The sequence below is a fragment of the Ursus arctos genome, unplaced genomic scaffold (genome assembly GCF_023065955.2).
Source record: "Ursus arctos isolate Adak ecotype North America unplaced genomic scaffold, UrsArc2.0 scaffold_22, whole genome shotgun sequence".
NCBI classification, from domain to species: domain Eukaryota; kingdom Metazoa; phylum Chordata; class Mammalia; order Carnivora; family Ursidae; genus Ursus; species Ursus arctos.
The window spans coordinates 4796670-4819987 of NW_026622897.1; the positions used below are offsets into that span (position 1 = coordinate 4796670).

Sequence of the window (23318 nt, forward strand, 5' to 3'; positions counted from 1 at the left end):
TCAGGACAAGCCACTTAACCCCTCCATGCCTCATGGAGGCAGCCCTTAAAGGCTGGTTACGTGAATTAAAAATGCGATGCAAAATAAGTCACAGAATCTGGCACACAATAAATATAAACAACAGCAGCTGTAATTATTCATAGGATATTAAAAATTAATAACCCCCCAAACAACCATTAGATACCTATTCTCATATAACCCATTTTGCCTTTAAAGTCACTCAACATTTTGGATATTACAGGCTAATTTATAAGAGATAATCAAAGAACACAGGAATATTTTCAGCAACTCCTCCTAAGTTGTGCTGAAATATTATTGGATATTTATTGGATAAATATTATGGATAACAACCTATAAAGATACAACACCCAAGAAACTGTTTTTGTCCTCAGGAACCCAAACACCAAAGAGTTCAGTCTAAACATAGCAGCAGCTGACAAATGTGAATTTAAAAGGCATGTCACAGGGCTAAAAAATATTCTTAAGTGAACAAATCAATCCCCTTGAAAAATAAATATGCCAACCAAATATCAGTGGGATGAGCAGAATGTAGCATCTTTGTTAAAGGTTAACTGTTAGCATGGTACCTGGCACAGTTAACTGTTAGCTACCGTTACTATCAGCAATATTATTGGTCCAAATTAGATAACAGACATGAGAATTCCTCATAAACTACAAAGAATTATACAGATCTAAGCTGCTTTCTTCCCTTGGAAGTATGGAAAATAAAGTAAGATGACAGCATTTCATTTTCTAATAATTATCTGTTCTAAATGATCACATGTAATTACAAATAGCCACACTCTAAAAACATTCTATTGAGAACACTGCAGATGAATTCAGAAGTTGTCGGGGTGAAGTGCATGGACACCCACAACTTCCCAAAATGTATAAGTAAAATATACCAATAAGAGGATGGACAGATAGACAGATATTTGATAAAGCAAATATATTAACATGTTAACTATAGAATCTAGGTGGTGGGTATATAGGTGTTTGTTGTACAATTCTTTCAACTTTTTTGTATGAAAATTTTCATACTGAAAAGTTGGAGAGGGACGCCTGGGCGGCTCAGCTGGTTAAGCGTCTACCTTTGGCTCAAGACCTGATCCCAGGGTTCTGGGATCGAGTCCCACATCGGGCTCCTTGCTCAACGAGGAGCCTGCTTCTCCCTCTGCCCACCGCTCCCTCTGCCTGTGCTCACTCTCGAAAGAAAGAAAGAAAGAAAGAAAGAAAGAAAGAAAGAAAGAAAGAAAGAAAGAAAGAAAGAAAGAACTTTAGGTAAGTACTTATTTTTCATTGTCTGAGATATCAAAGGCCACAATGTTGAGCAAGGGACATGTCCTTGCCCACCAAGAGGTTACAGTTTCTGGCTAATTAACACTCAACATGTGTGACAAATAAATAGTACCTATTTACTTGTGAAATTCAAACACATTTCCTCCCATCGACAGAGAGTAATGATTTTTAAATAGGGAAATCCTAGTTTAAACAAATGATTAGAACTAACAAGACAAGTATGAACATAACACTAATTAATTTGGAAATACTTGTCCTGAATACAGAAGCCAAGTTTCAAGGAAGAAAAATACACTACCAACTAAGCCAAATATTATGGGATATAGGTTAGAAAATATACACAATACTTATTATTACTCTTGATGACCATTATCAGTTTGCTAGAGAGCCTCACAGAACTCAGGAAAATAGTTTACTCACTGTTGACCAGTTTATTATAAAACATTATAAAACGATATGATAAAGGACACAGACAAACGTCCAGATGGAAGAGAGGCACAGGGCAGGGATGTGAGAAGGCGCACAGAGCATCCCTGACCTCTCCGGGTGTGCCCCCCTCCTAGGACCGCCACGTGTTTGTTCATCAACCTGGAAGCTCTCTGAACCCCATACTATTGGGATTTTTATGGAGGCCTCATCACATAGGCATGATCAATTATTAACTCCATCTCCAGCCCCACTTCCATCTGGAGAATAGGAGACAGGACTGAAAATTCCACGCTTCTAACCCCAGCTTGGTCTTTCTGGTGACCAGCCCTCATCCAGGAGCCCACTAAGAGTCATCTCATTAGAACAAAAAACACTGTCATCCCCCAGGATATTCCAAGGGATTTAGGAACTCTGTGTCAGGAGCCCAGGTGAATGACCAAACATTAGAACAAAAAATGCTCCTACTACTCCTATCGCTTAGGAAATTTACAAGTGTTTCAGGAGTTCTGTGCCAGGAACTGGGGAAAGAGACCAACATATATGTTTTCTATTACCTCACAGGTTATCTAATGTGAAAGTACAGTTTTTTTAATTTAAGAAAGTAATTTTTACTTATAAAATTAAATGTACATTTTCTATGAAAACTAAATTTTTCTTAAAAAGCCCATCATAAAATATTGTCACTATCATCATATTTAAAGTATCTTTATCTTAACTGAACAATGCTTAAGACCAAAAAAAAAAAAAAAAAAAAAAAAGGAGGGAGAGAGGAAAAAAACAAGACTTTTTAAAAAATTCACCAAGGATTCACAATCAATAATGTTCCCCGCAACTCCTGAATCATTCTGCCATGTGACAGCTTCGCTCCACAGGACCTTCTTTCCAATTACTCTTTTTGGTTTTACCTATTTTCCTTATTTTCCGAGATGGCAGAGTCAATAAAGATCAAGATCCCAGGAAGCTTGTGGGGCATGACTGAGGATAATGTTCAGTTCAAAGCAAGTAAACAAAAAATCTTAGACTTTCTGATCTTATAAAACCTTTACGCATCCAAAGTACAACTGAATGAAAACCCCAGACACAGCCATCTCTATCACTCAAGTGAAGAGAAGATTCGTGACAGAAAAGTACATGAAATAAATTGATCTCCACATCGGCTAAACAGGAAAATGGAGAGTACACTGCACCTGGGACCACTTTGGAGAAGAACACAAATTTAATGTGGATCCTTACTGGTTAGAAAGGGGCTGAGATGGTTAGCCTCCTGAAACCCTGAAGGGCATACACACAAGAGACAACACGATATGAAGCAGGACATGTGGTTCACAGTGAATGACGAATGTCCTAAGTCACTCTGTTTGCCTGAAGAAAGTATCCCACAGCCAAGAAGGGAGAAGAGAGAGAAGTCCACCTGTTTCCCACAGGCTGCCAAAAGTAAATCTTCTGTAATTGCGCTGATATTGTCATTGGACCCAAATGTAGTAAGAATTTGCTTTTTATTGTAAACAGCAAACAGGTGATTCCACACGCTTCCCTGCGGCCATGTCTACCATGTTTGGACAAGCGGGAAAGGAGAGGAGACACGCTCACGATTGCAAGTGGACAAGACTGAAGCCACAAACTACTGACAAAGAACTACAGGTATGTCAAAAATGTCTGTTTACATCCTCTCCTTGGATCACAAATACAGAATCCCAGCGTATCATGAGATCGTTAGTCCACTGTGGGGGAGACAAGGAACTGAAAACATTTTAGTGAAACAAATATAATGTTCTGTCTCTCTACAAAAATGACACTCCTAGAAGCCTACTTGCCCAGCTGAAAAGTAGCTGGAAGAGAAGCCTGCTGACATGCCAAATTATTCCAGGGCAGAGGACCTAATAGGAAGTTTGTCTGGAACGCGTTCGAGACCAGCAGCTGATGTCAATGACCTTTCCATCTCCTCCCACATAAGCCTGCTCAGTTTCCATTCCTTAAAGCAAGTTAATATCAAAGACTGAAACCAACCTATTTCCCTTCCTTGACTCCTACTAGCAAAACAGGTTTCCAAACAACAACAAAAACAGGAGCCTTGAAATTTGCTAAATTTCTTGAAAACCAGAATCTCAAGATAACCAAGTCTTGTGAAACTCAAAGGAAAGAAACAATGGCAAGAACAAGAACCAGGGCCCCTCATTTGAAAATCACTGAAAGAAATCAAACTCCTCTCCCTCGTTCTGGAGTAAGAGCAGTATTATAAAGGTCAGGTCTCAGTATTCTCATCAGGAGGGGGAAACACTCCCGCATTTGAACATAAAGATGGTGCTTTACAGCACAGCAAAGTGGTCCCTCGACTGGGACATGCAGGAACAAAACAGCACTGCAGCCAAACGCACTGGCCTCTCACTGCTGCTGAGAGCAGATGTGAGGGGCAGAGCATCATCTGACGTTTCTGGTGTGAAAATCCCTCGCTGCTGGGTTCCACGTGTGCATTTAGCATACATACCTGGGAACCTGTCCGCAGTACTGTGCATGTCAAACTAGCAAAACAAGGCTGAAATTTTAAAAGAAAACACCACAAACAAATCTACTTTAGAGCATATGTCAGCAAATTCCACCTCTCAAAACAACTCTGCCTTACAGAACTAGGTCTCAGCTGCAGAATGAATAGAAGCTGCCATCTCTACATCTCCACCCCCAAATACACATGATTCTGAACTGTTTTATCTGGCTGAGCTCAAGTAGAATGTAAAACAAGAGGACGCATTTTTTTAGTTTAATGGTCGAAACACATCTGCAAAAGGCACAAAAGAGAGCAAAGGAAACCTTGCATAACAGAAAAGTCTGAAAAAGAAAAGATGCTAAAACGGAGACACTTTAGCCACCACTGAATATCCCATATTATAAATGCTTAGCTTAAATGCCTACAATATAGGGGCGCCTGGGTGGCTCAGTTGGTTAAGCGTCTGACTTCAGCTCAGGTCGTGATCTCAGAGTCCTGGAATGTGAGCTCATCAGGGAGTCTGCTTCTCCCTCTGCCCCTCCCCCTGCTTCTGCTTCCTCTGTCTCTCTCTCACACAAATTTAATCTTTAAAAAAATACATGATTATAAGCATGATTATATTATAATCATGCTTATGTGTTTGCACTGAGACCACTTACTATCAGCTTTCATCTATCACACTGTGGCTACGTTCCTCCGTAGGAACTGTGAAGTGAAAATCCACGTCATCCAAAATCAGACTCCAAAAACGAGAGTCAATCAAAAACCACTTCAGTAAAATTAAGTTTTATTTTACATATGACAAAGCTCCAAAGGTAATGAAACATTTCACCTTTAAAAAACATTTTTTGAGATTTTATCCTTACTTACTTGTTAGATTCTGTCTAGCAGATTATGCTCAACAAATATTTTTGAATAAATAAATTAATGAATAAATTCATCATAAACAATTTATGTGAAAAGAACAGGGTAATGTACCTTACATTTTTGGACAGAAGGCTTCCTAAATTCCATTTATTTATTTTCTGAGCTTTCCTCCTTAAGCAAAATAAATCAATAGATTCATATACACAGATAACCAAAATTCATATACACAGCTAGAGTAAAAAGGACAATAATAGTCATGAGTGTATCTCTAGCCCTAGATTACTCATCATAAAGAAAAATTCATCGAGGATAGTACTTTCCATAGGTACCATAATGAGTTGCCACCTCACATCTCTTAGAAAGTCTACTATCAAAAGAAAAACAGAAAGAGAGAGAGGGAGGGGGGGAAGGGGGAAGGAAGGAAAGGAGGGAGGAAGGAAGAAGGAAGGGAATGGCACAAGTGTTGAAAATAAGGAGAAAAGAGAACCCTTGTGCACTGTTGGTGGGAATGCAAACTGGTACAGCCACTGTGGAAAACAGTATGGAGCTTCCTCAAAAAATCTAAAAATAGAACTACCTATGATCCAGCAATTCCACTTCTGGGTATTTACCCAAAGGAAATGAAAGCGCTGACTCAAAAGGTTACCTACATCCCCATGTTCACTGCAGCATCATCTACAGCAGCCGAGACGTGGAAATGACCTAAGCGTCCACTGATAGATGAATGGATAAAGAAGTTGGGTTTTTATATACAATCGAATATTTTTCAGTCATTAAAGAGAAGGAAATCCCGCCATTTGCAGCAACATGGATGGACCTGGAGAGCATTATACTAAGTGGAGTAAGTCACACAGAGACAGACATGCCATATGATCTCACTTATATGTGGAATCTAAAAACAAAAACAAAAAACAATAAAACACCAAACTCCTAGGTACAGAGAGTGGTTGCCAAACCACTAGTTACAGGCTGGTGGTTGCCAAAGGCAGGAAGGGCAGGGTAGGTGAAATGGGTGAACCACCATCCAGTTATAAAACAAACAAATTCTGGAGATGCAAGGTACAGCATGATGACTGCAGTAACTACCAGTGTGGTGCATATCTGAAAGCTGCTGGAGGCCTTCAAAGATCTCATCATAAGGCAAAAAAGAGTTGTAATCATGCGTGGGGACAGATGTTAACTAGACTTACTGTGGTGACCATTTTGCAATACAGACATGTAACAAGTCATTATGTTATACACCTGAAACTAATACAACGTTATATGTCAATTATATCTCAATTACAAAAAAACAAACTAGGAGATACACACCAAAAAAACCACAAAGAAAGAAAGAAAAAAGAAAAAGAAAAAAGAAAACGAAAACACCTCATTGCTGGTGGTGATGATCATAGTAACACCAGCGTTGGCAGGAGGAGGGGGAGCTACAGTGGCTGCTGTCATTACTATTAAATTCTTCTCAATTCTGTATAACAACTGAAATTCAAGAATTAGATGCCAACTTCAAACTATCACAGAAAGCACAGAAATGAAGTGATTTCTCCATGGTTCGTTAGGAGTTACCAATAGGGATGAGCTAGAATCCCGCTCTCCCAACTTGTCCAATGCCAAATCCAGTCCCAGTGCAAACACCTGAGGGTCTGGACACAACACACAGAGACTCTGACTTCCTTGGTCCCTAGCGCGGTGCTGGAGTATTTAACTGAATGGTGACTACAACCGCCCCTGGGGCCTACAGTACTTCATGTTTACTTATTTGGGAAGGATTACTATGAAATCCTACTGCCTTTGGAGTTCATACTACACAGATTTAGCATTTCAGCATTTTCTAACTCAAAATCCTAGCTAAATATTGTAATTGTCTGTGAGCTTTCTATAAATACAGAAAACCGGCCTTCATCTCAGACATTCTGAATCAGAATAAACCACAGTACCTGCCCTGGAAAAAGCTAGTCTAGCAAGGAGAACGGAAACAAACCACAGGGACCTCAAATATGCAAATATCAGATACAGGCTAAGAACCAAAGTTTCTTACCATGTTTATAGATATGAATGCCAAGCTTGAAAATTTCAGCAGAGAACTGGAGATGATTTTTTTTAAGACATCATAAGTCTGAAGAAAAACCAAGCAGATACTCTAAAACAGAAAAACACCAGGACTGAAATGAGGCCATTGATGACTGGGTTTAACAGCAAATGAGCTGTGGCTGAGAAGAGAATTAGTGACAGAAGAAACTGTCTGGAGTAGTGTGGAGAGAAAAAATACACCAAACACAGAAGAGAGGTTAAGCAAAATAGAGTCTACAGAAAACAGGCAGGTGGAGAATAGAACAGAGACAAAATCTACAGGGATAATGGCTGAGTTTTCCAAAACCAATGGAAAAAAAAAATCCACAGGTTCAAGAAATCCCACAAATCCCGAGAACAAATAAACCCATCAAAATAAGCAGAATAATCAGGCACATCAAAAGGAAACTACAGAAAACAAAAGATAAAGAAAAAAAAATCTTAAAAGAAGCCAGAGAAAGAAACAAAGGTCACCTTCAAAGGTCACAAAAGCAATACTGGGAGCCAGAAGAAAGTAAATGACATCTTTCGTACACAAAGAGAAAATAACCGCCAGCCTGGAATTCTATCCCTGGTGAAAATACCCCCGAAGGATGAAGGTGAAATGAAGACACTTGCAGACAAAAATAACACAGAATGGCCAGCAGCAGACTCGGAGTAAAGGAAATGTAAAGGGTGCTGCATGACACAAAAGGAAAATGACCCCAGATGGAAGGTGTGACATTAAAGAATGAAGAACAAAGAAAACAACACTGACTGTAACTGCCACAGAAGTATCTTTAAAAAAGTAAGATAATTCAAATACACAATAATAAAAGGATATAAATTATCAGGGAGTACTGGAGTTAAAAAGTTCTGAAGTTATCATACTATTCAGCAAAAAAGATACCAAATAAGCTTAGACTCTGAATGCATCTCAAGTAAGTATGTTGAGTGAAAGAAGCCACACAGCAGGGTGTACCCTGTAAGATGCCCGTATAACAGACTCCAGAGAATATCTGTGATCTAAGGTGTTGAGGAACAGGAGGTGATAAGCAAATTTCTGGGAAAGATGGACACATTTGTCATATTGAAAGTCTTAAAGCTTTCGCGAGTGTCTATTTTAATACATGCAGCTTACTGAATGACAGCTATGCCACTAGGAGCGGTTTTTCAAAGAAAATGTTGTGGGATGTAGTTAAAACAGTACTTGAATTCACAATCATAAAAATGTATGCCAAGACTATTTCCCAGGTTCTTGGGATGCCTGGGTGGTTCAATCGGTGAAGCGTCTACCTTCGGCTCAGGTCATGATCTCAGGGTCCTGGGATGGAGCCCCGCATTGGGCTCCCTGCTCAGTGGGGCATCTACTCCTGCCTCTCCCTCTGTCCCTCTTCCCAGCTCATGCTCTCTCTGTCTCTCTCTCTCTCTGACAAATAAATAAAATCTTAAAAAAAAAAAAAAAAAAGAATATTTTCCAGGTTCTAAATTGATCCACTGGTGGACAAACAGAACAGGAAACTCAGGAAGACCAGAAGCTTGTTTTGTTTTGTACGGGAGAAGAGCAGTGGGTGGTAAATGGCTGAAAACAAAGATGAGCTCAGACTTAAAAAATGTCTTTTAGGAAGTTGGATACTCAGGTCCAAAATCAGAGGTGGGGAGGGGGGAATCAAGGCTGGAAATAATTTTGTATCTCCCACACTGCTTGGGAAAATGCAGGTCACAGAAATAAAAGCTCTTTTAAGAGACATCTATTTAACCAACCTATATGCTCCATTACTTCTGGAAGGCATACTCATGCCCCAAATGTGTGCTGATCACAGGCAACTCTCTAACACGTTCATGCATTTCCACTCTCACCACCTGAGCTACAAGCTTAACAAGTCAAGCACTCTGTGCCATCCACACTTGTTTTGCTGTTACTTAATTTAATGATATATTACGTAAACTGATGAAATTGACAAAGGAAAGATAGGATTTTTTTTTAAGATTTTATTTATTTATTTGACAGAAAGAGAGGAAGCGAGACAGGGAACACAAGCAGGGGGAGTGGGAGAGGGAGAAGCAGGCTTCCCGCTGAGCAGGGAGCCCGATGCAGGGCTCGGTCCCAGAACGCTGGGATCATGACCTGAGCCGAAGGCAGACACTTAACAACTGAGCCACCCAGGCGCCCCAGGATTTTTTTCTCTATACGTTAGGTTGAATGCTGCTGACTTAGTACAAGGGAACAAAATAATGAATTGTTGTAACAAATGTGATAACTCAATAATAAAATCTTGGAAACACAAACATCAAAACATAAAACCCTACACTCAGGTGTCACAGGTTCTTTAAGCTTTTGCTTCACCTTAAAAAAATGAAAACTGGAAAGACAAGGCAGACTGTGGACCCTCCCAGAAAGAAGGGCCCTATATCAAAATACTGGTAAGTGAATTTATATGTAGGTTAAAACAAAGTGTTTGTAATATTCATGCATTATTATCCCCAAATTTTAGTGACTTCTCAGTTAAACAGCCAAGCACTGGTTCCTACTGTGTCTCCTAAACGGGCCTCTATTGTAGCTCTCTGCACTCGATGAATTTGATTCTAGTTCCACATACCTGGAGTGACATAATGCTGCTGTCTTGCTACAAAGTAAATGCACAAATTCTACCCGAAAAGATAAAAGAATTGGTATTTGGAAGGCTCCAAATACAACAAAACGTTCTATTTCATGGTGTCAAGCTGTGAAAGATTTTTTTTTAGCAGATGACAGGCCGGAACGGGCATATCTCTTTGCCATTATCCTTACTGTAATGGCAGCATGGATACTGCGACATATGAAGGACAGAAGGAGGACACTGTAAGAATTGTCAACAGACTCTCATTTGCCCCATTTACACAAAAGGGAATTTTGGCTTCCAAGAGATCTTGAAAGATAAGAAAATTACACAAAAATTGGAATCTTCAGAACATAAGTTAGTAGGGGAAATGCTTAAGTGAAAATAGAACTCAATGTATAAAAACCAACACGACCAAGTAAGGTAAAGCATTTACTTCTGGCCCATAAACCAGCAGATCCATCCACTTGTCCACATTAGTTCTGAATGTTAGGGACACAATGGATAAAAAGGCAAATGAAGACGTGGCCCAATGCACCCCCACCAATACACACAGCCATACCACAGCTATGGGTACAAAGCGCCCCTGCACGCACACCCAGAAATGGGGGAACAATATAAACCCACTTGGATGGCAGATCGTCATCCTTTCAATGCTGAGGGCACTACAGAGACGATGGGAAATACCACAAGTAAGTTCTAAGGATAGAGAAGGGAGAAAGGAGCTACACAGCAGACACAATCTATTTGACAGAACTTAACAAAATGTAAATATTCCAAGGACTCACAGAAGAATAAAGTCTGGGGCGTGGAACCAAGATAAAAATAAGGAAGAAGAAATCGCTTGGCTTCTGAGGCTATAAATGTTGCCGACATATATACATTTTGAGGGCTGAAGTTGAGGTTAAAGATGAGGTCAGGATGCTGAGGGTCCAGGCTGTATTAGTTGTTTCAAACCCCATAAAGTATCTTTGTTTTCTTCCCCCAATTTGTGCTGAGGATCAGAAAATAAGGAAACATTTGTCTGTTGAAGCAACACACTCCTAACAGAGACGTACCCTATGAGTCATTCCGGATATACAGGAAGCGATGAGAATCACTCCAGCATCAGAACATCTCTGGGGCAAACTATGCAGTTTGCAAAAAAACACAGAATCTACAAAACTACTCAGCTGGCAACGGAGAAACTGGGTCGCTCGAGAAATCCCACAAAAAGTTTTTACCCAATACCTTATATTTCAGAAGATCAACCTGGACTCAATATTTGCTAAAAGCATGAGCCTGGAGAGAGAACAGGTAATATAATGAAAGACGGGGACCTCTAGCAGGCATTCAACAGACACAGTCTTCATTAACCAAATACCCAATTGCCCAGCCCACTCAGCTGCAAAAATCATCATAATAAAAAATATTAACTGATAAACAACTTCTTATAAAATTGGTACTTCTCCATATATCTCTGTGTTTAATACCGGCAGCTATCTGTGCCCATTGTGGTAACCCTTTGGTCGGTCTTTCTGTGAATTTTGATGTAATGTATACTAACTTTGTAGGGTGACAGAAGGTAACAGACTTGTTATGGTGATCATTTTGTAATGTATATAAATTTCAAATCACTATGTTTCACCTGAAATCAGGATAATACTGTATGTCAATTCTACTCAAAAAAAAAAAAATAGGAGTTCTCAAATTTTCTAGGAAGAGGAAGCAAGTAAGAAGTTAAATATAATCTCAAGGATTTAAACTAAGGAGAAACAAACAAACACTAAAAACAATGGTGCCACTGACAAATTACTACAATGGAATGGAAACTGGAGTAGATACTATAGTAAATTTCTTACAACAATTAAGGATGTCAAGGATGAGGAAATACAGAAAAAGGGACAGAAGTCTGGGAGCCAGGTTCTAGGTCTGGGGCAAAGAGCCAGGAGAGAGAGCAAGCAATTACACAGTGTCAAAAGCAAACAGAACAGGCGCAACGGTGGGTAAATGCAAGAAGAAAAGGTGAAGCCACCTTCCTGGGGACCACCGAAAATCTCATCTTCCCTCCAGGAAGGGACCAAAGAAGCAGCTTACCTTAGTAAGTCTCTACACGTATGAACTGCTCTGAGTTAGAAAACAGTTCACATACGTTAACTCACAATCCTTCAGCCAGGCAAGAGCTAATATTAATCCCTTTTATATACGACACAAAGGGCTCCAAATAGAGTCAACTTTTTAAACTGCATGATACACTTACATGTTTAGAAAATATTTTTTCCAAAATTACAAAGATTGGCTACTGTCAAAGACCATCTTTTACAAGAAAACCTATTGTTCTTGTCCTAAATTGTAACACCCGTGCTTTCCCGCTATTATGAGGGCAGATTTAACCAAGAACCCCATCATTCAAATTGGCAGCTAAAAATGATGTGCCTTCAGAGACATTAAGTGGAGGTGACAACTGCAGCAGATTATCTGCGCAGGTAAAGGAACATTTTCCCTTCTGTACGACCTTCAATTGTGGAGAGAGCATTTAGTTCCCACTCCTCGTATTTCCCTAGGTGGGGCAGAAATTTCCACAGGAGTGAAAGTATAGGAACAACACACCTGGCTTTTCTCCCTCCTTTACTTCTTTTGTTTGTTTGTTTTTGGTTTTTTTGAGAGAGAGAGAGAGAGAGAGAGAGCACGCGTGTGGGCAACCAGGGAGAGGAACTGAGGGAAAAGAAGAGGGAGAGAGTCTCCAGCAGACTTGCTGCTAAGTGTGGAACCCAACCCGGGGACTCGATCTCACAACCCTGACTGAGATCATGACCTGAGCCGAAATCAGGAGTTGGTCCCTGAACCTACCGAGCCACCCAGGTGCCCTTCACATTTAACTCTCCAGGAGAGAAGGCATGGCTGGAGCCAGTGGCTAGCCTGGGGCCACGCTTGCTCGGCTGAGCTCTACCCTCTCTCTTTTTCAGATCTAGCTGGTTTGCAGAACCTAATACATGCTCCTTTACGTCCTACGTTAGAGAGGAATCCCCTGCCTTTACGAGGAAGGTCTCCCACTGTCTGGCTGCACCAGTGACAACGACAGCATGTCACTTTAACACATCCATGTGGCACAGATCTAAAGCCACACTCTCCTGTGTTTTCTCAGTAGTAAAGTGGACACGCTGATCTCCAGTTAGGTCTCCTTTCTCAATTGGTTACACAGTTGAGAGGAAAAGACAAAGATGTTCTTTACTGATCTCCTAAAGCCACAAGCCAGGATAAGAGGTAAAATAAAAATAAGCCACACAGAGAAGAGCTCTTTCATTTTCCCTACCCATCCTTATTATTTTATAAAGCATTTAATAAACATCCACACATGTGGGTGATACGATGGCTCCATCTCATCGCACAGGACTAACTCTCTCATCACAGCATCAACACGATCACACGAGTTCAGCAGCAGTTAAAAAGCCACAGCACTAAAAACCTAGTGATGGGAACTACACGAATGCAAAACAAAACCACCTAGTAAACTGTATTCGCCTCCAGGAACAAGATCAGATTTTGAAGCAACCTCTAGTTAGATTAGATGACCTGATATTTTTAAAGGTTCTTCTGGACTTAAAATTCTGATTTCTAACTAAAATTCTACCTGCAGTTTGCACCCCTCACTTTAAATCATGCTTTTTCTATCTTCCTGAGCAGTTCAAGTCAAGTGCAGCTATACCAACAAGTCAACGAATAACATGAACCTCGTGTTCTTCATCTGTAAAAATGAGGATATTACCCTGTACTGCTCAGAGTTTCTGAAGGGATTGAATCAGGTGAAATATGTGGAAAAAGTATCAAAATTCTGGACATACACATTTTAGTTTTGTGTTCCTTTTTCTGTGGCCTGCAGCCACCATCTTTGGCCACTAGATGGCAATGCTGCACCACTCAGGAGGGTAGTCTGACTTGGCTTCAACAGCCACACGTGAAATGCTTAAAAAAATGTGTAAAAAACAGGGGTTTTCCTACCATCTGATCAGCTGATGGATAAAACTTCAGACACCTGAAAGAAGAGGCTTTGATAATCTTACATTCTATAAGAAATGAAAGTACTAATAGCACCTTTACTTCTCATGTTTAAATCTTAACTCACTTTACTTAAGAAATGTGGGAAATCCCATGAAAACAGCATCACGTAAGGTAAGACAGTTGATGGCTAATGAAAATGTTTGAACATTTACCTCTGACCCCAAACTGAGAGAAACAATCTCATCCTCAAAAGCAGAATGTGTGTCAATATGAGCAGGAATTCCTGGGATAGAAAACAAAATCGTATGTCACTTCATTTTTCCTTTCAGTAGATTTAAGATGACTCTAAATAAAGCCTCACACTATACTGGGGTCTGATAATCAGGAAGATACTGTAATTTTAGGTAAAAGGAAACACTGAGGGTGAATGTGGCTACATAAAATCAAACTAAATCTGAATTAAAAACACCTTCACCTCACTCTGAAGAGCCACTGGTACTCCACTTTGAAACCAAGCAGTGAGAGTCACTGCTCACCTGGGGCATTTACCCAATCCCAGCCCAAGAGAACATGTGACAGGTAAATACCACAGTCATGTTTTCCCTTAAAACGCAGATTCCCAAATACATGCGGAACAAAAGCAAGAGCCCGGTGTGAAGACTAAGCATATCAATAACTCAGATATGGCTTCCTCCATCAGTTTCTCATCTATGTTAACTGAGCGTCTCCCAAGAAAAAGGAATTTGCTAGGTGGTAAGAGTATATAAAGCAAGTAAAACACAACCCTGTACTCAGGGAGCATACAGACCAACAGAAAGACTGACAGGTAAATACGTAATTATAATACATTATGATAAAAGCAGGAAAAAACCCAAAACCCCACGATGTCTGCCATTAATAAAATCCTTAAGATCATTTCAGTACTAGAAATATTACATGAAGATGCTGCTAATATTAAGTGCAAAACTCAGGAGCCTGAAGATTTTTACTAATATCATCCTAGAATTGTCTTCGCATTCTCAGAGGAGAAGGAAGAGCAAGGCCATCCAACCGAGTAGCGTTCTTCCAGGGTATCTGTAAATTACATGGTTCTTCCACTGCGTGCCGCCTATGTCTGAAACAATCCCCTCTGTCTACATGAAACGCTGAGAAGCAAACAAAAAACCACAAACAGCAGCCCCGCCACTCTGCTTATCTATACTGAGACCCAAGTTCCTCAAGGGATTAACATGTAGATTTCCATGGGATTAAACAGTCAACACAGGTAACACACATAAGCAAATTACTGTGAAGAGCTAGTTAAAGCTAAAATATCGTATCTTTGATTTTAGCGAGTTAAAGAATCTACTTAGTTATGAAATATATGATTGCAATGTGGAAATAAGAAAAGACTCACCATGCCCAGGTTCATACTGGTTTACGGTCAACTGATCGGGTTTGTGTTTAATGAAACCTTCTTTCAACCATTTCTCCAGAATGCTATCCCAAATGTCAGGAAGACCTGATGTCAGTAATCATAAAGATAAAACATTAAAATATTTACTTTGCATGTTTTACTCAAGAATAAAAAAAGCCACTGTGAGAAAAATCACACAGCTTTTAATTTAGCAGTCAAGATCTAAATACAACAATAAACCCATAAGACAAAAACAAAATAAGAACAAAACCTTCAGAATCTTTTAAACTTATTTTACTGATTTTAATCAAACAAAATATCCAAAAGAAAAATTTTGCTCACAAATCTGGCATTTTGTAAAACAGCAATGAAATTATAAAATTTACTATTATATACTGGAAATTAGCCTGACCACTCTTTCTTTTTATTTTAAATTATTCCACTTTTTAAAATTAAATTTCAATTTAATTTACTTATTCTAAATCATTTCCTTTTATTTTTTTTTTTAAGTTTTCTCTTTATTTAAGCAATCTCCACACCCAATGTGGAGCTCAAACTCACAACCCCAAGATGAAGAGTCGCTCATTCTTCCAACTGAGCCAGCCAGGTGACCCTAAATTATTTTCTTTTAAAAAACACAGTTTTCAGGGTGCCTGGCTGGCTTGGTAGGAGGAACATGCGACTCTTGATCTCAGGATGTGAGTCTGAGCCCCACTGAGCCCCATGTTAGGTGCAGAGATTACTTAAAAAATTAAAATATTTCAAAAATGAAAACAAAACACAGTTTTCAAAGTAGAACTAATTTACTTTCACTGGAGCCAGAAATGTTATTTTATGAGGGAAAATAAGCCTTAAATAAGATTAAAGTCATACAAATAAATATAACTCCAACACAATCCTACCAAAAGTTTAATATGCAGATCATACAATAAAATCTTATTGATCAGTCAACCCATTAGCAAAAACTGGCAAAAGATATGAAAGACGAATTCACAGAAAGGTAAATATAAATGGCCACCCTCACCAGTAATCAGGAAATTATATATAAAGTTAAAAGTTTTATAATATCCTATGTTGGTGTGGGTAGGGGAAGGAGGTGCACGCTCAGCAAGAATACGTCAATACCGCTGGGTTAGGGGGCAGTTTTTCAGTATCTATTAACATTTTTAAATGAACATAACTGACATAACAATTCTGCTACTTAGCGTCTCCCCTGAGAAATTCTTGCTTACCTCATAAGAGAGATACACAAGGACACGCACTGCAGCACTCCTAAAAGCTAAAAACTAGAAATCACCTAAATGTCTACCAACAAGGAACCAACTGAAGAAGCCACTACTGAACGCTGAATACAATGAAAAACCACATAAGATCTCCAAGACAGTTAATAAAGGGAGAACCAGTTGGAGGTATACATGTAAGATGTGAACATAGAACACACAATATAATACTACATGTTAATAACAGCATACTTTTACAGTATCTCTACTGGGATGTAAAGTCATTTGTTACAGCACGGGAATAACGTGTCCTCACCTGGTAACAGTACTACTTCTGAGAAGAAGTACGGGAGGAAGGATGGTGTTCAAGCGGAACTTTAGCCTCAGCTATATGTATCCAATTTTTACAACAAAACTGCACTACGTATGTAATTTTTTTTTTAAATATTTTATTTATTTATTTGACAGAGATAGAGACAGCCAGCGAGAGAGGGAACACAAGCAGGGGGAGCGGGAGAGGAAGAAGCAGGCTCCTAGCGGAGGAGCCTGATGTGGGGCTCGATCCCAGAACACCGGGATCACGCCCTGAGCCGAAGGCAGACGCTTAACCTCTGTGCCACCCAGGTGCCCCTATAATTTAAATGTTTTAATCAGCTATTTCAACAAGCTTACCTAGAAATGACAAATGAAACATACTATGACATACTTCCAATATATTAAATCTCTCTTTTCTGAGCCACATTTGTCATGTATTAGCAATTACTTACCCCCAGGTAATGGCTTGTCTTTATCTACATTGTTGTTCTCATAGTGGAATTCATAACCAAAATGCTTTACTCTCCTGTGCTTTAAGGATTTTTGAGCTAAATGAAGAAAAGAAAGTAAACTATTTGAGAGAAAAAATGTCTGCATTCCTTAGTTTATTTCAAAGTCAAACTTGTGAGTCAGGATTCCTTTAGTAATGGCAATTTTTGTTAACTGCTAACTATTGTCTTTAATAAAAGTAAACATTCTACCTCATCTCTGCTGTCCTTTTCAGTCTAAAATGGTAACAAACCGTTGCAGAGTTTCACCCCATGAACCTCAAACATGGATGCTGCCACTCACAAGGCCACTTAAGACCTTGAAAAAGTCAGAAGAACTCTAATTTGCAAATATCTCCAGCAGGCTCTCACTGCATTGCAGCAGCAGGTGCTGAGGTGCTGATCCCACACCGGAAATGTGCCTCGTGGGGGACGGGATCAAAGATTATGTGAAAGGGCTTACCAGTGTTAGCTCTACAAATGTTAGCTAATAAATATTAATTAGTTTGGAGCTTAAAATTGATAGCTATATAAATGTCATTTATTATTGATGCCCCTACAAATTGTAGGCATGACTTGCCTAATATTAGATCTAGGCTACTTTCAGTAATTTTGAGGAAACATTAGAAATTTTAATAAAGCAAAGGAGGAGAAGGAAAGGAGAAGCACGAGCATGGCGTTTTGCAGAGATATTTAAGTATCATATTTTAGAAGTTTTACTTACCATTTTGATTGTCCATATCCTCTGTCCAGTTAACGCTTTCCAAAAGCATTTTCTCATCCTCAGAAGAAATAATTTCTTCTACTACCATGAGGCCTGGAGGTAAGGCCTGAAGCCCCAACTCTTTCCATTGTGCTGTGGGAAACCAAAACAAAACAGTCACATACAAAACTTAAATTTTCCTAAATACAAATAATTCTGTCCAGAGGCCATTTATCAGTTCATAAAATTCCCAATCCTCATATTCGGAAATAAGAATGCTAAAGGCACATGACACAGGAAAATACAAAAACGAAAACCAAGATACAAATTATGGTACACTGTATCCACCACAGTTACTAACAGCAAATAAAACAGTATTTCCTTAAATATTATTTGATTGAGCTACTTTTTAAATCTCACTAAGAAAGAAGGCTTGTCATAATGTCTACAGTTTGCCACTTTATTAAAAATCCAGACTGTCTCTAAATATTGAATATAAAAACTTAAATGCTCATTTTTGCCCTTAGGTTCTTGATACTAGCTAGCTATGGTCCAGTAACAGAAAAAAGTAAAACAACAAAAAAAGTATTCCAAAAACTGAAAATATCATCGTTTGAAGAATTATTTGGTATATATTAAAATAATTTAAGTCCCTATGCCCTTCAAAGTTCAAGACAGGTGTAGCTGTGAAAGAAAAAGAAGAAAGAATTTATGATTAAAGGGAATAATGCAAGTCACATTTACTCTTAGGGATCTCATCGTTCATGCTACAGATGTGATTTCTAAAGCTTTTCTGCTGAAGAGTTTTCATCCTTGAATCATTTAACATAAAAATTCACAGAACAATAATATAAATGTCTACTAGATTTTATTACTATTTCAGAAATACAAACAGTGAAGCACCTGATAAATATTTACCAAGTGTTTACTACATGTCAGGCATTATATTACTTACTCAAATTATGTAAGGAAAGCTTTGGGGAAAATTCCTTAAAGACAGGCAATTTATAATACAAGTAATTCATACTTAGTTTTCTAAAAACAGTTTAAAAAAAAAAGAATTAAAAACACCCCTTGTATTTATTTCTCAGTGGCTCTTTGGTAGTAGTTACCAAAACCAGTATCAAAACATTCGTGACACAGTTTTGTTCTCTATTTGCTTCTACTCAGATTTATTTCCTAACAACAGCCTTGTAAATACATCTGGATCTAATGTGGGATTTCAAATAAAGAACACTCCAGGACTCACTTTGTACAATTTCTTACAGAGTGTTCAACATACTAATTAGGGGAAAACCCAAGTACTTCCTGATCAAAACTTACTCCCAAATCATTCAGTTTTCAAAAACTGCTCATAAACGCATAGGATATAAAAATAACACAGTTTTTTTAAAATCTAAAGCTTATGTCAGATTTTAAATTAAATACATATAGATACTGCGGATTATAATTCCTAAAATATATCTTTAAAAAGTCTTTAAAACTTTCCTCTGAGTCTTATTTTACAAAAACATAAATTCGGTCAGATTAGACTCACCTACCCATCCCCGGGATATCTGAACAAACATTATGTTGCCTAAATAGGTGGCAAATGAATATAATGGGAGACCAGATGTCCACATCAAAGTTCACCCCAGTGCATCTTACTTCCATGGGACAGTGCTGAAAAGATGTACTAATCTCTGTAGCAGTTCTGTATATCGGTCTATAAAGCTTTTATTTAAATTAGTTTCCTTAAATAAAATTAAAAAGCCAGTTCCTCCTTGGGGCACCTGGGTGGCACAGCGGTTAAGCGTCTGCCTTCGGCTCAGGGCGTGATCCCGGCGTGACGGGATTGAGCCCCACATCAGGCTCCTCCACTATGAGCCTGCTTCTTCCTCTCCCACTCCCCCTGCTTGTGTTCCCTCTCTCGCTGGCTGTCTCTATCTCTGTCGAATAAATAAATAAAATCTTTAAAAAAAAAAAAAAAACAGTTCCTCAATCACACAATCACATCGGACAGTCCAGCTATGAACGTACAAACATTGCCGTCATCACAGAAGGTTCTGCTGGACACGGCCACTATAAAGCTTTAGGGATCTCTGGTGGCTAAAGGTTTCCCCCATAAATGGCAAGCTTGGCACACAATCATCAGATCACAACTGATTCTTAAGCGATGAACTGAAAGCTTCCCCCAGCATTAAATTTTGAAAAACACAATTAGGTAGCAGGGTTCCAAAATAAATAACAGGGGTGATAAATATACTGTGAGGGTGGAAGGCCCAGCTCCTTAAAGGCAGGCTATGTCTAATCCACGTCCCTTCAAGTACTGGCCCCATGCCTGGCACAAACTAGGTGCGTAAAGAGTGTTTGTTAGACAGAAAGGGTCTGCTTACCTGAGGTCCTATTTGGTTTCACAATAACTCAACCTCCTAACTTAGGTATGAAAAGAAAAGTCACACAAAACCAACGACTATTTTTTAAAAGACGCCTGTATACTAATACCTTTTTCCACAAAATTCAAGTACAGAATGATCTTTTGTCCTAAATCATCCACTATTTCCTTCCCGTTGAGGGTGATGTAGGCTTTCTTGGCTTCGTCGGCAGTCCTGTATCTCACAAACGAGTAGGGCTTATTAGGTGGCATTAGGAGAGCATCCACCAGCCCACACTTCTCTAGCGCTGGGAGCAGCTGGCTCCTACTCACACTGTTACCCAATCCACCATTGGCGACAACCAGGCTCTTTAAAAAACAAAAAAAGAAAAAAAATGAGCAATTAGTATCAATCCATTTATTTTCAAATAAGATTTTAAAATAAGATAAAATAAGATTCTTTTTAAATAAGATTTCCACAAAGGTGTAAATAAGACAGGAAAAAGGTTTCCTTATGGTGGTTATTTGGTTTTCTAATTTCATACACAGTATATAAACCAGTTTATTAAATATTGTGAATTAAAAAGTATACCTATGATATAAATAATACTGATTTTTAAATAGCCTTTGCAGGGACGCCTGGGTGGCTCAGTCGGTTAGTATCTGCCTTTGGCTCATGTCATGATCCCAGGGTCCTGGAACTAAGTTCCTCAGGCTCCTTGCTAGGCAGGGAGCCTGCCTCTCCCTCTGCTTGTACACTCTCTCTGTGACAGATAAATAAATAAAATCTTAAAAAAAAAAAAAAAAAACCTGCTTTAAATAGCCTTTGCAGTAAAATATTCCTTTCTTAATGGCCACGCATACAAATTAAAAGGTCACATTACTGCATATAAGTTTAACACAATGAAAGAGAAACAGGAGGGAGACAAGGAATAGGAATTACAAAATACTTTCTGCCAGACTATACTATATACTTTTACCTACTTAATCCTCATTAACATAACCTTCACAACAAGCCTACAAAATGGGTAACAGTAGCCCCACTTCAGTTAGAAATTGAATAGCAAAACAATTAAGTTAAGGTAGTGATTAGAGGGAGCTGGGTCTCAAACCTATTTCTGTCAGTTTCCAGAATCCAGACTTGATATAACCATGACACAATGTTTACTACAGTTTCTACTGAACATAAAACAGGAAATTTTTCTTGTGTCTGAGTAATTTGGTCATTTTGCAAATAAAACTTTTTCCTTATTAAGTTTTATGCTTATTTCCTGTTATTTGCAGTCCTGCACTAAACTTTATTCAAGGGATTTGTTTGCGGTGGGGGGGGGGGGGGTTCCTATTTTTATTCTGATGGTTACAGACTAGGACCTCTTATAAAACATTCTACACAGCGTTAACATTTTTAATTTATAATCTACGACTTCTAAAAACTTTGTAGCATAAGAGAAATAAACCACTGATGGCTTACTCTTATCAGTTTTATCATTTATACTAGGTATTGACAAATTTCTTCTGAAAAGGGCCAGACAGTAAATATTTTAGGCTTCTCTGGCAAGTCTCTGTCACATACTCTTTATTTTCATTTTCAACAACCCTTTGAAAAGGTAAAACTCATTCTTAGCTTACAAGCCAGATTTGACCTGGGGACAGTACTTTGCTGAACCCTGATTTATATTCCAAGCTGGAGTTCAGAATATAATGTATTAGTTTCATATATCACCAAATGGGAATATCTAAAAACTTGACTTAAAAGAATGTAATAGATCTTTATAAAACTGGATGAGAAAAGTAAAGCTCTGTGCTGTCACAGAAGACTCAATGCTTCATATGTTTGCAAATACACACATACACATGATGAACAAATACGCTAATACAATGATACAAAACATGGTATAAAATTTAGTCTAAGATGGCTTGCCTTGGACCTCATTCAACAGGGTTTATAAAGTACTAAAATAATTTGTTATATGCAGCCATAGTTACAAAAATATTTCTATATTCCCAAATCTAAGGAATTGCAAAGGTGTTATTTGTCAAGGATTCATTGCCCCATCTAGAAATTGAGGAGCATGGTGAAGTACCACTTGAGGAATACTAGTGGTCCTCAAGGATGCTAAGTGATCTGTGGGCAATTCTAAAGGCAAACCACACAAACGCAAGTGCAGAGGGGAGGAAAGGGAGGAATTTATTTTCAATTGCATGTGAGTCACACAATGTCTTATTTATAATTGTTCAGGCAAGCAATTTTCCCAATAACATTAAGTACAGAATTCAGAATTTTTTTTAAAGTTATCTTCAGTCTTGGCAATTTGAGGACCACTGCTCTAGAAAAATCTCACAATGGCTATAAATTTGCACAAAGGCACGTATACATATAATACATCATGAACAGAATATTTATTGTCTCCTGGGTAGATAATATGCAATTAGAGGTCCTTCTAGAATTTTATTCTTTTCTTTTAAAAATATTGTGGAGAAAAAAATAATCAAGCCCAAATAAGAAGACAATTTGGAAGCCAAGAAGGTGAGATTAAAGCTTCTAGAAATCTAAAAAAAAACAGATCCACTAGAAACAGCTTCAGAGGCAGAAAAAAAAAAACTTAACCCATTTCTTTCCTTACACTTATCTTCACCTAGAAGGAAAAGAAAGCAAGTTACACTTGGGAAGAGAGGAACAGAGACTACGTCAGTTTATCTTCTGAATGCCTCACAGCCTCGGTGGCTCTTGGCAGAAATAGTATAGTGTGTGCAGCCATATTACTTCTAATCCATTGTGTATTCTATCTTCTTTATAGGAATTTGGTTTAATTCTCTGAAGTCATTAATACTGTGTTTAATCTAAGTATGGGCCTGTTGCCTGCTAAATTTAAATCTCCCTCAACAGGAGCACCTGGGTGGCTCAGTTGGCTGAGCGTCCAACTCTTGATTTCAGCTCAGGTTATGATCTCAGGGTCATGAGATCAAGCCCCACATTAGGCTCCGTGCTGAGCATGGAGTTTTCTTAAGATTCTCTTTCTCCCTCTCTCTCTGCCCCCACCTAAAATAAACAAATCTTTAAATACATAAATAAATAAATCTCCCGTAACAGATTACTCATTTCTAAAACTATCACACAGCACAGAAGACAGCATAACATGAT

At 38.6% G+C, this 23318-nt stretch overlaps 1 protein-coding gene across 3 annotated transcripts in view; it reads right to left on the reverse strand.

Annotated features, from left to right (window-relative positions):
* The window catches only part of ALKBH8 (alkB homolog 8, tRNA methyltransferase), a 51367-nt gene that overhangs the window by 21260 nt on the left and 6789 nt on the right, over positions 1–23318 (reverse strand). For all 3 annotated transcript variants that reach the window (XM_048217279.2, XM_026505853.4, XM_044386696.3), the window contains 5 exons: positions 20308–20545; positions 17845–17976; positions 17085–17180; positions 15098–15202; positions 13914–13984 (listed from right to left, as the gene is read on the reverse strand). In XM_048217279.2, coding sequence (XP_048073236.1) covers positions 13914–13984; positions 15098–15202; positions 17085–17180; positions 17845–17976; positions 20308–20545 — 642 coding nt within the window. The remainder of the gene's footprint in view (positions 1–13913; positions 13985–15097; positions 15203–17084; positions 17181–17844; positions 17977–20307; positions 20546–23318) is intronic.